Source organism: Canis lupus, chromosome 7, assembly GCF_011100685.1.
Source record: "Canis lupus familiaris isolate Mischka breed German Shepherd chromosome 7, alternate assembly UU_Cfam_GSD_1.0, whole genome shotgun sequence".
NCBI lineage: Eukaryota > Metazoa > Chordata > Mammalia > Carnivora > Canidae > Canis > Canis lupus.
The window spans coordinates 25,878,720-25,893,322 of record NC_049228.1 but is presented as its reverse complement, the minus strand read 5'-3'; the positions used below and the strand labels follow the sequence as shown (position 1 = coordinate 25,893,322).

Here is a 14,603-nt window from a genome sequence, read left to right as displayed (position 1 = left end):
AGTGTACATACAATAATGCTAAGTTCTCACCAATGCTCAAGTAAATTTATGATTTACTTATTCACCCAATAGACAAAAAGGACCCTAAGTCAGGCACGGTGTCAGACCCTGGACTCTTAGACATCAGATTCCTCTCAGAGACTAGCCCACTGGATAAGAGATACAACCCATAAGCAAGGAGGAAATGTAAGATGCTCTCTGGGTCTTTCATTCTGCAAAACTTAAACTCACCAGTTCATCCCAGTCCAGCTTGGACTCTGCATACTTGAGGCCCAGGAACATGCTACCCCATAGTGTCCCTGGATAACACCAAAGCTGGGTGGAAACAATCACTCTGGACACTAAAATCAGAGATTCACATTCTGATTATGCAGTTGAAGCAAAGAAGAAGTTGGTTTAATCTAATGATTCTGTTCATTGAATTTTCATGTTCCTATTCCCAAACACTTCCCGAGTTCTTTGAAGCAGATCCTGTATATACCCTCCAGTCTACTTTCCCAGGTAGTATAATGGGATTCATCAATATCGCTGTGTTCTTGGAGTGAGAGCTCAACTAAGCTGCTTTGAACTCCTTAAACTAGTTAGCTGCTAACAGAATCCAGTACATTCAAATAAAACAAATGGGGAAGTATGCATTTTACTATCTAGAGCATTCATTGTGGATCTAGAATCTACTTAGAGCTCAGTATCAGGGGAAAGTTGCTTTTTCTTGATAAAACAATGTGTGTTAAAACATTTTTTTAATGGAAGAAACAACTCTATTTCCTTCCTTCATGCTTCTCTAATTTTCCTTGATTTTCAAGAAATTAAAAGCAATGTTTTAGGTTCATTTGTAATTATGTTCTTAAGTCAAACTTTCTGAACAATACTTTTCCTTTCCCTCTGCCTTTGTATTAAGACTTCATTTTACTGCTCCTTATGATGAGAGTTTGGGGCTTTTTGTATTTCTGTTACCATAGTTCTCTCTGATCCCTTTTTGACATTTAAGAGTATAACTAGGTGTTAAAGTGGGACCCAATGTGATTTTGTTTCAACTCAGTCATAATATGAACAAATTAAGATACCAACCAAAGTGAGAGTAAGACAATTGCCCCCATCAATATGCAGAATTTACAAAAGGAAATGAAGGTAAGCCCTTTCCCCTAATACTCTTTGACACATTAGCTTAATCAAAGACATAAAATGAGGCCAGAGTGGTAAGAAGGAGAGTTTATATAACATTTATAAAGAAACAGCTGCAGCCATGCTGTGAGTCCTCAACCACTCAGTTTGCAGGAGGAATGGGGAACAATAAAACTTTTCAACCTTAAGCCTGGTAGAGGACTTCAAGGAAACCCCTAAAAGAGCTTTGAAGTATATTTCTTGTAATTGGGTGATAGAACTAGTACCTGACTCCCACCAGAGAAAGCAAAAGTTGACAGTAAGCTAGAGTTTGACCCCACCCAGCAGATCTGTTGGGAAGAGGAAGGTCAACTCCTTGGTAGTAGATATGGGAGAGTCTTGCTACAATCATACTTTCTGAGTTTGTAGGTGCAAGGCATGTGTAAACGTTTATTGAGGATAGATGTGGGACTCAGAGGAGTCATGACCCCTAAGGTGACTTTGCCAGTGTCACTAGTGATTCCCAAAATAGAGATGCATCCTATCAGATCAAGAAAAGTGTATGTATCAAGGTATCCTTTATAAATTCTACTTGAAAGTAATCCTCAGACTCCTCACCCATAAATTGATCAAGTTTTTGCTTCTCCTTCTCACATAAAAAATTTAAAAAAAAATCCTCTCACACCCACCAATGAAATTGCTTCTTTGAGATCAAACACAAAAAGACAGCAATTTCATCTCCAAGATGAAACAGATACATTTCATTTAAGGAGTTAGTTTGCCCCCATCAAATGCTCAAATGCTTCATTACTTTTTAATTAACTGCCATCTTCAGAGACTTAACCTACAACGATAAGTTTTGATGGGCAAATGAAAAGTAAAAAACAATTAGTATAAGAGGTGTTGGTGATGGCTTTGTTGGTGAGGATGACTGAGGTGGAGTTGAGGAGGTAAGTACAGGTCAGAATGTGAAACTCTCTGACTAACTCATCAGAGATTGGGACAGCTATAATCAAAAAGCTAATTGCATCCAGCTCTCACTTTTGCCTAACACTAGCCTCGTAAGTGTTTCATATGGTCAAGGATCTCTCTGATGCACCTTGAAGTTCTCAACATCACTGACTAAACTGATAACCCACAGATAAGCCAGCTACAGTCCACTTACCAATATACATTTATTATAGGTTTCAATTATTCAAAGAAAAAAGAAAACAGAGTATACATGAAACCAAAGGCTGAAATTACAGCATCAGGAAAATTTAAAGGTCATCTTGTTGTTAGCCATCGCTCTGGCTGCAGCTGCTGAGGATCACTCTTGCTCTGAGAAATCATGATGACGTTGGACTTTTGCTGGGAGTATTACAATTTCCCTTTCTCCCTTGCCTGCCTTGACTGTCCCAGGAATGAGGTGGGAGCAGAGAGGAGTCATTACGAAGGAGAGTTTTATAAACAGTGGTGTGATGGTGAACAGGCTTTCCGAAAGGAAAATCCCTAATTTGCTGTGTTGTCAATTCCTATGACATAAATTGTCCTCTCATGGCCAACTTCAAGGATGACTATAAATAATAACCAGATTGCAAAATTTTGAAAATTTAACAATCAGCTGTCATGAGCTAACTGCTTGCTCACTCCAGCACTTCAGCACACTCTTGTTTATAACTCAACAACAATCAGTAACAAGTTTCTATAAATACATGTTATATAACTTTAATTTCCTGAGAAGATATGCAAATGCAAGACAAAGAAGATATCCAGGTCTTTGGCCAGTACAGTTACTCAGCAGATTTTTTTTTTTAACAAAGCCTAATAAATATCTTGGCCTCAGGCTTAGTCTGCTCCCCAACAATTTTTATTGCATATAATACAAATAGTTTTAAATTAGCTTTATATGTAATACTATTAGTTAACATAATGCAGCTTTTTACAAATATCCATAAATATTTTGAATTGGGTTATCATGTAATCATATTACATACCTTTCAACAAGAAAGCTAATTAATTTAACAGAGTCTAAAGCTTTAGCAGACTATCATTGAATTGAAGGCTATTCATTATTTTTAGAAGTTAACACATTTGACCAAGACAAGTTCTTTAAAGTAAGGAAGTGGATTTGGTTGGAGTAAGCCCTAAGCAATACCCTTGTGCTCCCTGTTTCAAGCAGGGAAAGGAAAAGTAGTTTGCTAAGAAAGGAGAGATCAGTTGTAGTTTTATTCTACCCACCTTGGGCTGAAAGAGAATGTATCTCCTAATAATTAAATCTACTAAACTTTAATAAGTTTTAAAGTCGATACTAACTCTAAAGCTGAGATAGTATGATACACTGGGGAAACCAACCGGCCCCATGAATCATTAGTTCTATGGATTGAAGCAAGTTACCTATGTTCTAGATGCCTTCTTATTTTCATTGTTTAAATTGTGCCAAAAACACCTGCCCCATTCACTTTATAGAGTTGCCCTATGATATATGAAAGCACTTTGCAAACTGTGGAGAGCCAGCTAAAAATATGGAATTATTACATGACAATATATTTTTTGATGATGCCAATTTCTGCGGTTTAATTTTTATGATTACTAATGATTACTCTTTATTTACTACTGACAACATTTAGACATACATAAACAACAACTTCTCAAGGGCCCTACATGAAGGAGGGCCCTTGACTAACTGGTTTTATTAAGCATTCTGTATCCTGAATGTGATGAAATCAAGGGAAATTCCTAAGTAAAGTGCATTCCGTTCTATGCTGTCCCAATAGTTCTCTAACTTTAGAGAACATGTCTGTCTTCTTAATATTACCACATCTAAAGTGGGGTGTTGTTGGCATATCTGTGGCCACCCTCCAAGTCTGGCCACTTTTAATAGGTGGGCCTCAAAAAACATGAGTACAGGAAGAATAAAGTGATACAGACCAAGAATATAAGAACAAACCCAGGCTACTCCCCTGAATCTTTTTTTTTTTTTTTTTTTTTGCATACCAGGTAAGTCTCCCAGGGTAATAAGACAATTTTTCCACCCAAGCATTCAAGAAGTAGACAAAGACTCTTCGAGAAGCTTCTGTCCCTGAGCTACCCACAGTCATTTATCATGGGTTAGTAAAGCATCTTTGCTGACCCAATGTCAGGGGTAAGCGAATATCTCTGGGCTGCCTTTTGAGTCTTTTTCAGATAAGCTTGAGAGATGCAAAGTCACATGCAAAGGGATTCCATTTGTGTTGATTTGTGTACTCAAACTGTGGGTGTTGAAAATCTGCCTCCTCCAACACACTCACCAGCATCTCTGCATGTGCTAAAGATGATGCAAAGGCCAAATCAAGTCTAGGAGATAAATTGGGGATTTGCCAGCAATAAAATCCCCCAGTATGTAGTATTTTTTAGAACCTGATGTTCAGCATTGAATATCAAGTCTAGTATATCTCCAGCATGTAATTCATAAGTCCCTCCTACATTTTGAATTTTAGAGTTGTTTGTTAGAGCTTGTATGATGTCTTCATTTTTATATAGCCGCACCTCAAAAGGAGCTGGTTCCTTGTAGGCTGTATTGGGAGCCACTTGGCCATAAATTAGATATAAACCATTCTGAAGTATCTCCAGTTTCTCATCAGCTGTCTTATTCACACAAGGAAGCTTAGGATATGTTATTTGCCATTTTGAAGGTAATGGTCCTGTAAAAAATTTATAAAGGAGGGGAAAAAAAAAGGAAAGCATAGTTATTTATTTCCTTCCTTTCCTGATTATAGTTCTTCCTTACTTCCAAGTTGTTTCTTAGTCTATATAGTTCTCTCCAACCAAAATTTTAGTATTTTGTTTTAGAGAAACTTGTTGTAGAGAAATCTCTTGATTGGGGAATTCTAAAGAAATGGACTTAGGATAGAAAAATGGGTTGTTAAGTTTTAGGTGGCATTTCATCTCTTGTCAATTAACATTTGTGAAGGGAAATAAAGAAGGAGGAAGGGAAAGAGGAATCACAAGCCAGGATTGTGATAACCAAACGTGGCAGTCCATGCATATTCATCCTTTTCTATGTAAGTACTATTTACTGTGTATCATTTTATTAGTGAGACCTTTCTCATCAATCTACATAAAATAGTGGTCTCCTGCCACTCTCTCCCTTTATCCCGCTTTAGTTTTCCTTATAGAAAGTGTGTCGCCATCTAGCATATTATAAATTATATATTATAAATCATCTATAAATTATAAACAAAAAATTGTTTATTTTTTATATTATACCCACTTGAATATAACATCTTTGAGGACAAGTGCTTCACTATTTTGTTCATTGCTATATCTTTAGCACCTAAAAGAGTTCCCGGAACCTAGTGTGTCCTCAATAAATATTTCTTGATTGAATGATACATCCATGTTCCTGAATTTGGTGCATTGTGTCTAAATTATGGCTCTTCTTTTTAGTTTATGGGTATATACCCGAGATCTAATTGGGATATCATTATCCAACTCTTCAAAAGTAACTACTAGTAAATTCATGAGTTTATAAATGGAAATTATTTGAATTTGACTGTTTAAAGTATTCCTAGTTTAATACTGTCACAGAGGATGGGAAAAGAATCAAGACTCGATCATTTATTTCATAGGTATATGTGGAATGTACATATCTTCCTGATGTTAATTGTTTTTGCATAGTAGTGTGATTTCAGAGCCCAAGGCGGTGTATTGATCCTTCAAAATACTTATTTGGCCTGTTCTCTAATTCTCTGTAATTTTTTCTTAGGAAGGCAAAGTCTGATAACTACAAAGAAACCTTGATAAGAAAGCAACCCAGAAGGGATCACATGTTGATGTAAATTCTTATTTATATATAAATGATTGATTATAAAGCTCTGAGGGTAGATTCTAAAGGAGAATGAAGGAGAGATCATTAGAGCAAGAAGCAAAGTCTCTCTGTATCTCCAATGAACCCAAAGCCCAGTGAATTTCTTCCTGCTTTACATATAATATGCAGTAGATAATTGGCAAGTCACCAGGAAAAAGTGTCACTGGTTCTCTTATTCTGTAATAAGGACCACTTAAAGACTTGAAGCCACTCAGCAACACTTGAGGTTCTCAACATTTTATCACCTCAAGAAGGAATTTCAAACATATCATGATTTCCACTCCATTCACTAGGAAAACAAAAACAAATTATAAAGGCAGAGACAAGATTCCTCAAAAAGAGATTCCTTAATCCCAAAGCCAGGGAAGTGTGGCAATTCGAACTATATAGGAAAACAGGGGTTGCAGTTAACTTTAGAAATGTTCTGCTCCCCACTGAAAATGTGTGTGTGTGTGTGTGTGTGTGTGTGTGGCCTGAAACACATAAACAATCCAAATGTATTTATTTTCAATTTTGTATGTATTCTAAGAAATACCCTAAGGCCCGGTGTGACTGGAAACTTTAATGGTTTTCTTAGCAAGTACCGGGTCACTTTAAGGGAAAGTGGCTAGAAACTGAGAGGACAGAGAGCACAAAGGAAATAGCCATTTCCTTGGCTTTCATTCCTTTTCTATACATTTGTAAACAAAAATGCACAGAGCCAGCAGGGGGTTAGGACAGGTGTTACTTCTTGAGGCTGGTGTTTTGCAATCTGTGTGTGTTCTGGGAATGAGTCCCTATTGCATGGTTTTCACTTTTCTTCCGTATACACAAAGATATGTGGGAAAAAAAACAAAGCCTTGGATTCTTTCACCCTTGGTGGGACTCTTCCTTTCCACTCTCCCCAGTTCCTTGGCCTCCTGCTTCTGAGACTCCATCACACCCTCCACTCCACCAAGTAAGCTGAACAATCTGTGTATTTAGCAAACATAAATGCCCCACAACTTTATCCTAATCTCTATTTGGCTTTCTTAACCTCGAGACAGAGGGACTTTTTACCCTTTTAGTTTAATTTTTCTGCCTATGTGGAAAAACAAAAACAAAAACAAACACACACACAGAAAAAACACCACGTGCTGTACTGAGCATCAGCAATATGTGAAATGTGAGAACTTTGAGTTGTAGAAATTTGTAACTTGTGCTTATTAAAAAGCAAAATTAAAGGTGGATTCCTGGATTTCAGGTCCTGGCCCTGTAAGAGTGATGTGTATTCCGGCCCAGAGAAATGACCTTGAATGTAAGCTTTATCATTTATGAGAGAGACACAGGCTGAGGGAGAAGCAGGCCCCATGCAGGGAGCCCGACGTGGGACTCGATCCCGGGACTCCAGGATCCAAGGGAAGTTTTCTAGAGCCCGGAGGAGCCCGGTGAGGGGGGCGCGGGATGCTGAGGATTCCCCGGGGCCCACACCCAGTCGTCTCCATCTGCTCATCCGCCTCCTGAGGGTGATCCCCGGGTACCTGGAGGCGTCCAATAAAAGAAATCGTTGGAAAAAAAAAAAAAAAAAAAACAACTTGGACTTGTCTGTTTGGCTTACCTCTGATGTCTCAGCTGCTAGAAAACTGCTTGACACAAGATAAACAGTTATAAATAGTGGTTTAAAAATGACTAAAGTAGGATATGGGCTTCCTTCTTGTATCAAATGCTAAGAAACGTAGAAAGGTGGTATGAAAGATAGGTTACTCACCAAACTTAGCTACACAGGGCTCACTGGCAGTCTGTAGAGGAAGAAAAAGAGGAATTGGTCAGGAGAATGACAGTGTCACAGACTTCTTGGTTGATTTATTTAGAGCTTCAGATCCTGAAGCAAACTTCTTTTCCCTAGTCATATTAAAAAATTCTTCCCTCCACCTTGTCTCACCTGTCTCAGCTTTCCATTGCAGACGGCTGGTTCTGTCCTTTCCCTTTTATTACCTAACTGCCCTTTTGAGTCTTCTAGACAAAAGTTAAGTTCTCCTCCCATCCACCTAACCTCTACCCACAGGGCAACTATTTTATCTTGAATTCTCTTCCTCTTGGGCTATAGAAATTATCTATATGTAGTAGTCTCTATGCCCAATCAGTACACAAGGTGATCCACTGGCATGTGAAAAGAAAATAATAGAATGTCTAGTTAAGTTTATTTTTATTTTTAATAATATTAAATCAAACTATAGAAATACTCACCATGAAGACTGGTAAAGCTGCCCTCATTTAATATGCAGACAATCACACCACTTACAATAAGTGAGATACTGTGAGGAGACTAGTTTCAAAGTATCGTAACATACCACAGTTTACTTGCAACAAGAAGCCATCAGTGCGGCTAATTCTATAAATACTGGTATTTAAACGCCAAAGGCTTTAAAATAGCAGTAAAATAAGATATTATCACAAAATATTTTTTGTACCATGTATAGTTCTTTGGTTTCCCTGCAGCAAAGTGCTTAGGAGACTTTTTGAACTTAAAGATATTGCACATTTTTTATGGAATTTCTTTGGCTGCTATGGTAGGAATAAAGCAAACAGAGCCCATGGCAAAAGCAGTGAGACCAGCCAAAAATTCACTATAATCATCTAGCCAAGAAAGCATGATGCCTCTGACCAAGGTGCTGGCTATCCTGACATGGATATGTGATGAGAAAATGAGAAGAAAAAGATGACTTAAAGATGTTGGGCATCAGTAATTGAAAAGATGAAGTTGTTAATCACTGCAATGAACAAGATTCAAGAGGAGTAAATTGAGTGGAAAGAGTGATGAATTCACTTTTGGACATATCAAGTTTGTGATGCTTATTACATATCTAGGTAGGAGTGCCAGCTAGGCAGTCAGACCTATGAGGATGGAATGTAAGGAATTCTGATGGTATAAAATTTGGAGTCTTAAGCTGTTGTGTGACATTGTAAGACATGAGATCATGTGAGATTGTTCTGGCAGTGAGTATAGATAGAGAGGAGCATTGGAACACTGCAATGTTTGGAGGTCAGGGAATGAGGAAGAAACACCAAAGGAGATTAAGAATGAAAGGCCAGTGAGTCAGAAGGGAAACCTGGGGAGTGTGATGTTGGAAACCCAGAGAAGAAAGTATTGCAAGAAGTGGTCAGCTGTATCAAATGCTGCTGAGTCAAGCGAGAAGAGGACAGGGAATTAACTGATGGATTTAACAATACAGTCGTCACTGGGGTTCTTGGCGAAAGCAATTTCTGGGATGTGATGAGGACAGAAGCTTAATAATTAGAATGTCTATAAAGTTAAATGAGAAAAGGGAAATTGGGGGAATTTTGCTGTAAAGTAAAATAGAAAAATTAATTGGAGTCTCGACGGGGATAGGCGGTCAAAGAAATTTTTGTTGTGGTGGTTTCGTTTTAACATGAGAGAACTGACAACATGGTTATCTGTTGCCATTTGATGACAATGTTCCAGTAAAGGGGGCAGGGGAGGATAGAATTTAAGAGCTGGGGATAATTGTTGGAGCAATGTCCTTGAGTAGGTAAGAGGGGATAGAATCTGGTTCACAGGTGGCCTTACATAGGTACGTGAATAATTCACGCACAGTGACAAAAGGGAAACATAGTCTATGTGAACAAACTTGCAGGTAAGTGGTAGATATGCTAGGGAGTTTTGGAACTTCTTTCTTGCCTACTTCTATTTTCTCATAGAAATTGAAGGCAAGGCTTTCGGGTAAGAAAAAGAATGGGGAAAAGTTATTGCATGTTTAAATAGAAGTTAAAGGAATAAAATAGTCAAGTAGAGGAGAATGGAGACATATAGGTTATGACAGTCAAAACTATGAATCAAAGTAAATTAACTTCGAATATAGCCTTCAAATTATTGTATCACAAAGTGTTAAACTAAGATTAAGAATATAAAAGAAACACTTTTGTCAAATTACTGAAATTTTATTTTGATTAGCTTAGAAATGTTTATATCATATTAACATATAGAATATAATATTCTGGTAAAAGAAAAACAGTCTTGCACTGTGAATAAACTAGAGCAAGCATGTTATTTAGTTTATCCTTATAAGTTTCCATTTTGTGTATCTTTTTATTATATATAGTATTAGTACTTCTATGTAACATAATAAATTACCATACATGTTGTTATTGTACTAAAAATATTTTATTGATAAAGAGGTGCAATAAAAAAGCTTGGATTCCTACAGTTGTTTTTGCTCTTGCGATTATTTCATCCTCCTTTTGGGATTTCTTAAAAGAAATGCTGAAATTCAATTTAGTTTGATCCATGATAGTCATGTGGTAGGGATTTCCTTATCTTCAATTTTCTCGTTTATAAAATGGAGGACAAAATAGCATCTAGCTCACTGAAGGTATTTATGGGTTTAAATGTAATAATTGTTAAGGAGGACTTTTCTCAGACAGATCTGGTCCTGCTAATTAAATATTACCTGTTTCAATAATGATGCTGATTTTGATGAAGAACTGAAAAAAAACATGAATCACCTGTATTCCCAACTAGCATTGTCAGCAAGAGAAAATACAATTTATAGTCCTTACCTCTTAAGCAGTTTATAGTCTTTCTAGAAAGATGATTACACACATGAGGCAATTGGGTAACAATCTAAATATAAATGAGTGCCAAAATATGTGGCACTGATAGGATCTGTGGTGTCTACTATCATTCATAAAGAGTGTAGGGAAAAACCTAAGGCCACAGACAAATTAGTTGCCAGAGACAGAAATCCCGAATGCTGTACTTGGACTGCTTTAATGTCTATTTCTGAGCTATGTCAGAAACCACCACTAACATTTTCTATTGCCACAAATCAAAATCTATCTAATCACAAAAATCATCTATTTGGCAAGAAGGGATTCTCTTTAGCTGAGGAAATGAAATAGATGAGCAAGGAATATCCATTTTGTTAAAAATCTTTTTAAATTGATCTGCACTATGATGTCAATAATAATGATGTAAATATTAATCACTACAATTTATTCAGAGCCTACTATGGGTCAGGTACTATACTGTCTCATTAATCCTTATTGCAGGTCTATGGGATAAGAACTAGCATGCTCATTTGCAGATGAGGAAGTGTGTCTGAGAGGGATTAAGTAATTAGTCCAAGGTCATATAGCTGATAAGAGGCCATGCTGAAATCCAAACAGTCTGTCTGATTCAAAAGTCTCACCCCCACTACTCTGTGGGGGCAGTTTCTATTTATAATTCTGTTGATGTTTGGAAGGGGTAAATATCCATTTATAAAGAAGCATATGGGACTTCCCATTTAATTTAATTCATTTTTGCTTTTGAAGGAGCAATTGCTCTTGTAACCCCATTATGATTTAAGCCCAGATTTAAATGTCTGGGTTCAAATGGCCAAAACAATCATTCTTTCTCCAAACTAATCCTAATATAGATCATCATTTGGAAATAGACTCTCTTCTGCTTTTAAGAACAAGCACAACTTCCCCTTTAGGAAGCATCTTTCATTTCATTGAAGCAGGAGTCTCTTCTGAACATTTGGTTTTTGGGTTTGGCATTTTTTTAAAGATAACTTCTATGAGGTTATTTTCACTGAGGGGTAGACCAAACTTCTTGGGTTCATAGTCAATACTTTCAGTTGTTCAACTGAAACAATCCAACATCAAAACAATCCCTTTGAAAGATGGGGTGAGAGGGGAGAAAAAAATGTTCTCCCAAGGAAATTTCTGTTGGTCTAGAAGGACTAATCTTCCTATCTAACACTTTTTGAATTAGTGCCTAGAGAAGTTGGAAAGTGGGATTTTGTATATAAAAACTAAAGTGGAGACCAAATAAAATCTCCAAGGTTTATGCATATTGTAAGAAGGTGGAAGTGGCCACCTCATAATGACTCAACATCCGGTAGCCACTCAGTCCTCCTTTCCTAAGATACTTTTTTTGTGACCATTAAGGAAAAGGAAGTTTAGGCAAGTGGAAAGTGAGTTAATATTGTATCATCAGCTAGGCCATTGGCTTGTGCTATAGGAAATAAGCCTTTATGTCATCCAATCAGGACAATATCCTGAAAACCTTTTAAATTTCCCCAAACTTGAAATAAACTTGGCTATTTCTGTAGAGGCGGAAGTTTTCATTGAGAAGATGCATGTTGTCTAGGAGAGAGAATCAGAGCTCAAACACATGGGATTGGTCAAGTTCAATTCTTGAAAGAGGTGTCCTAGATGCCTCTGGCATTATTAGACATCCCAATAACTACTGTATTCCTTTGAGAAGAACATTTCCTGTCTGTTTTATGCATTGATACCCCAGTTTATGCAGAAATGGATAACAGGTATAACATATCCTACATTCTTCAGGGAAATCTGGCTAAACCTTGAAGGGGCTTTTAGAGGGATTAAGTATTTCCAAAGTAAGCTATTGCTATTCTCACCCTTCCTCTTCAGAAATCAAAACACTCAGAATTCCTGACAATTCTTTTCTTTCTTCTCAAAGGTTCACTGTTCCAGAAAGTTCAGACTTCTGTTTGATAGATACATTCCTGGAGAGAATGGGGGTATGATTAGAAATGCTTCTGTTGCATATCCTAGTGTACAGTTAGGGAATACAGATTAATAGGTGACTGTATAAAAATTTGGCCAAAGCTGCACTTGCCCTAAGTTGACATCAGCAAGTACAAGGTACTTCTTTTTGCATCTTTTCTCATTTACTTTTAAATATCTTAATTAGTAGAGACATGTCATTGAAACCCTCACTGGCCAATCACCTTAGAAAAGTGTTTCCCCAGGTGCTAATTTCATATCATAGCCCTTTCTTAGACAGGCATATACTACCTTATTCTCTCTAAGGCTCAGAATCTCCAAATGTACCCAGAAATAGACTAAAATCTTAAATTAAATAAGGCATTTCTTCTTTTATTTTTGATCAGTATGTAGTCAACCATCAGAAAAACTTCAGCAAAAACCTAAATATCTCCATTTCCTTTACTAGATCCACAACTTGGATTGGAGCTCAATGGGAAATTCCTGATAAGCATCAGGGGCTTCCCAAATAGTAATGTGCTTCCTCCTTCCTCCATGAAGCCTTCCCTGATCACCCTAGTCCAAAGTGATTGTCCCCTATTTTGAATTCCTAAAGTATCTATGTTCTATACTATCCTTAGATAAATTATTAATCACTGTATTTTATACCTAGAAGGGGCACTGTAATAAACAAATCCATTCTCCTACCACCATTTTTCAGATGAAGAAATTGAGAACTAGAAAGATTAAATGTCTTTCTTAAATTCATACAGCTAGGGTAACCTAGAACCAGAATCCAGATCTTACTCCTAGTTCAGTGCCAATTCCTTCCACAAAAATGCACTAACCACCTGTTGCCTACCTTATTCTTTCTTCCATTATCTTCTTAAATCTTTTCCCTCAATAAGATGATAGCTTGCATCCCATTCTTTGAAGGCAAACATATGTTTTATACCTTTATTCCACCAAGAGGGTTTAGCAGAGTTCCAGAAAGGGAGAAAATATTCCAAGGCATCTGTCAATTGATTTAATTAAGTGATTCTATCTAGCCCAGTTATGCATCTAACACTTGGCATTTTCTAATACCTTTTATTTCAAAATATTTAGATAAGCCTAAAAAGCCATATGCCACAACAAAATTGAAATTCTTTTTGCATTATCTGTACCCACACATCTCTTCCAATTAGCTCTAACAGTACTGAGTGACAATGATAATAACTAGACTTACAAAAGAAAAACAGCAATTATAGGTACTGTTGTCTCCTTACCTTGAATGGAAGAAAAGTAAGAATTAATGTGCTGAAGGAGCAAATCAACAGCAAAGTAACTGTTGTTGAGTAGAGCAACCATTGCTTCCAGGATAGTCTGTGTGTCCCTTGAGGACTTGAATGGCTTAAAGACATATCTTCCATGTGGCTCAAACTCATTCTCTGCAGGAATACAAGCTCTGGAAGGCAGAAATTCACAAGTGATGGGCCAATGATGCAACTAGTCAGTTTTGTGGTATGGTAATTGGCAGTGGGTGTAATAGGCGGGGTTTTCCTTCTGATTCTGTGTGTTGGAAAACGATACTTTTGGGCTAAGTGATGACTCTTATTTGGCACAAGACCAAATGCACTGAAAGGAACAGAAGGCTAGAAGCCAACACAAGGAACATTCAGAGGAAAAACGTTCTTTTCTGAAGCACAAGGAAGTATAGTACTGTGCAGCATTACAAATTATTTTCGGATAAGAAAATTATTTTTATAAGGAGAAATAAAGCTCAAGACTAAGCTCTATCATGCTCTAGGTATCATGTATGTGTAAGGCAGGGGTTGAGGAGCTTGGGAGTCTCGGGCGCATGGTTTGGAAAAAGAAAGCTTCATCAAATTTCTAGGATACAAAATGTTCATTCTGAAACAGTCTATAGAAAACAGTTGTATTACTAGAATTTCATTTGAAAAAAATATAAATACAATAAGATATTCTCTCATATCTCATTATTTTAAAACCTTGAAAATTCAATGGTGGCATCAAATAAAATTATCATACAAAAGGATATTTTCCTACACCCTGTGATGAGCTTATACTCTACTCCAAAATACCTGAGTTTCTTTCTGGCACTCAAACTGCTGATTTACTACAAAATTGAGGAAGTCTCTGCTTCTCTGTACCTCAGTCTTGCCATCTGTTAAGTAGGAATACCTACTTTTTTTAC

The 14,603-nt window shown here is 37.0% G+C and overlaps 1 protein-coding gene across 1 annotated transcript; it reads right to left on the bottom strand.

Moving 5' to 3' along the window:
- Positions 1-2,271: 2,271 nt before the first annotated feature.
- Positions 2,272-13,864, bottom strand: TNFSF18 (TNF superfamily member 18). Its single transcript, XM_038541772.1, has 3 exons — positions 13,675-13,864; positions 7,656-7,686; positions 2,272-4,763 (listed from the first exon to the last, which is right to left on the bottom strand). The coding sequence occupies exons 1-3, from the start codon at positions 13,831-13,833 to the stop codon at positions 4,417-4,419; spliced, it is 537 nt and encodes a 178-aa protein (XP_038397700.1). The 5' UTR covers positions 13,834-13,864; the 3' UTR covers positions 2,272-4,416.
- Positions 13,865-14,603: the final 739 nt, after the last annotated feature.

What these genes read in the sequence shown, in the direction of transcription:
- TNFSF18 (XM_038541772.1), bottom strand. Translation starts at nt 13,833, where the DNA reads ATGAGTTTGAGCCACATGGAAGATATGTCTTTAAGCCATTCAAGTCCT. An exon ending in TTACTTTTCTTCCATTCAAG is followed by an intron (nt 7,687 to 13,674) that starts GTAAGGAGACAA and finishes CTTCCTCTACAG; the next exon opens with ACTGCCAGTGAGCCCTGTGT. An exon ending in GCCCTGTGTAGCTAAGTTTG is followed by an intron (nt 4,764 to 7,655) that starts GTGAGTAACCTA and finishes AATTTTTTACAG; the next exon opens with GACCATTACCTTCAAAATGG.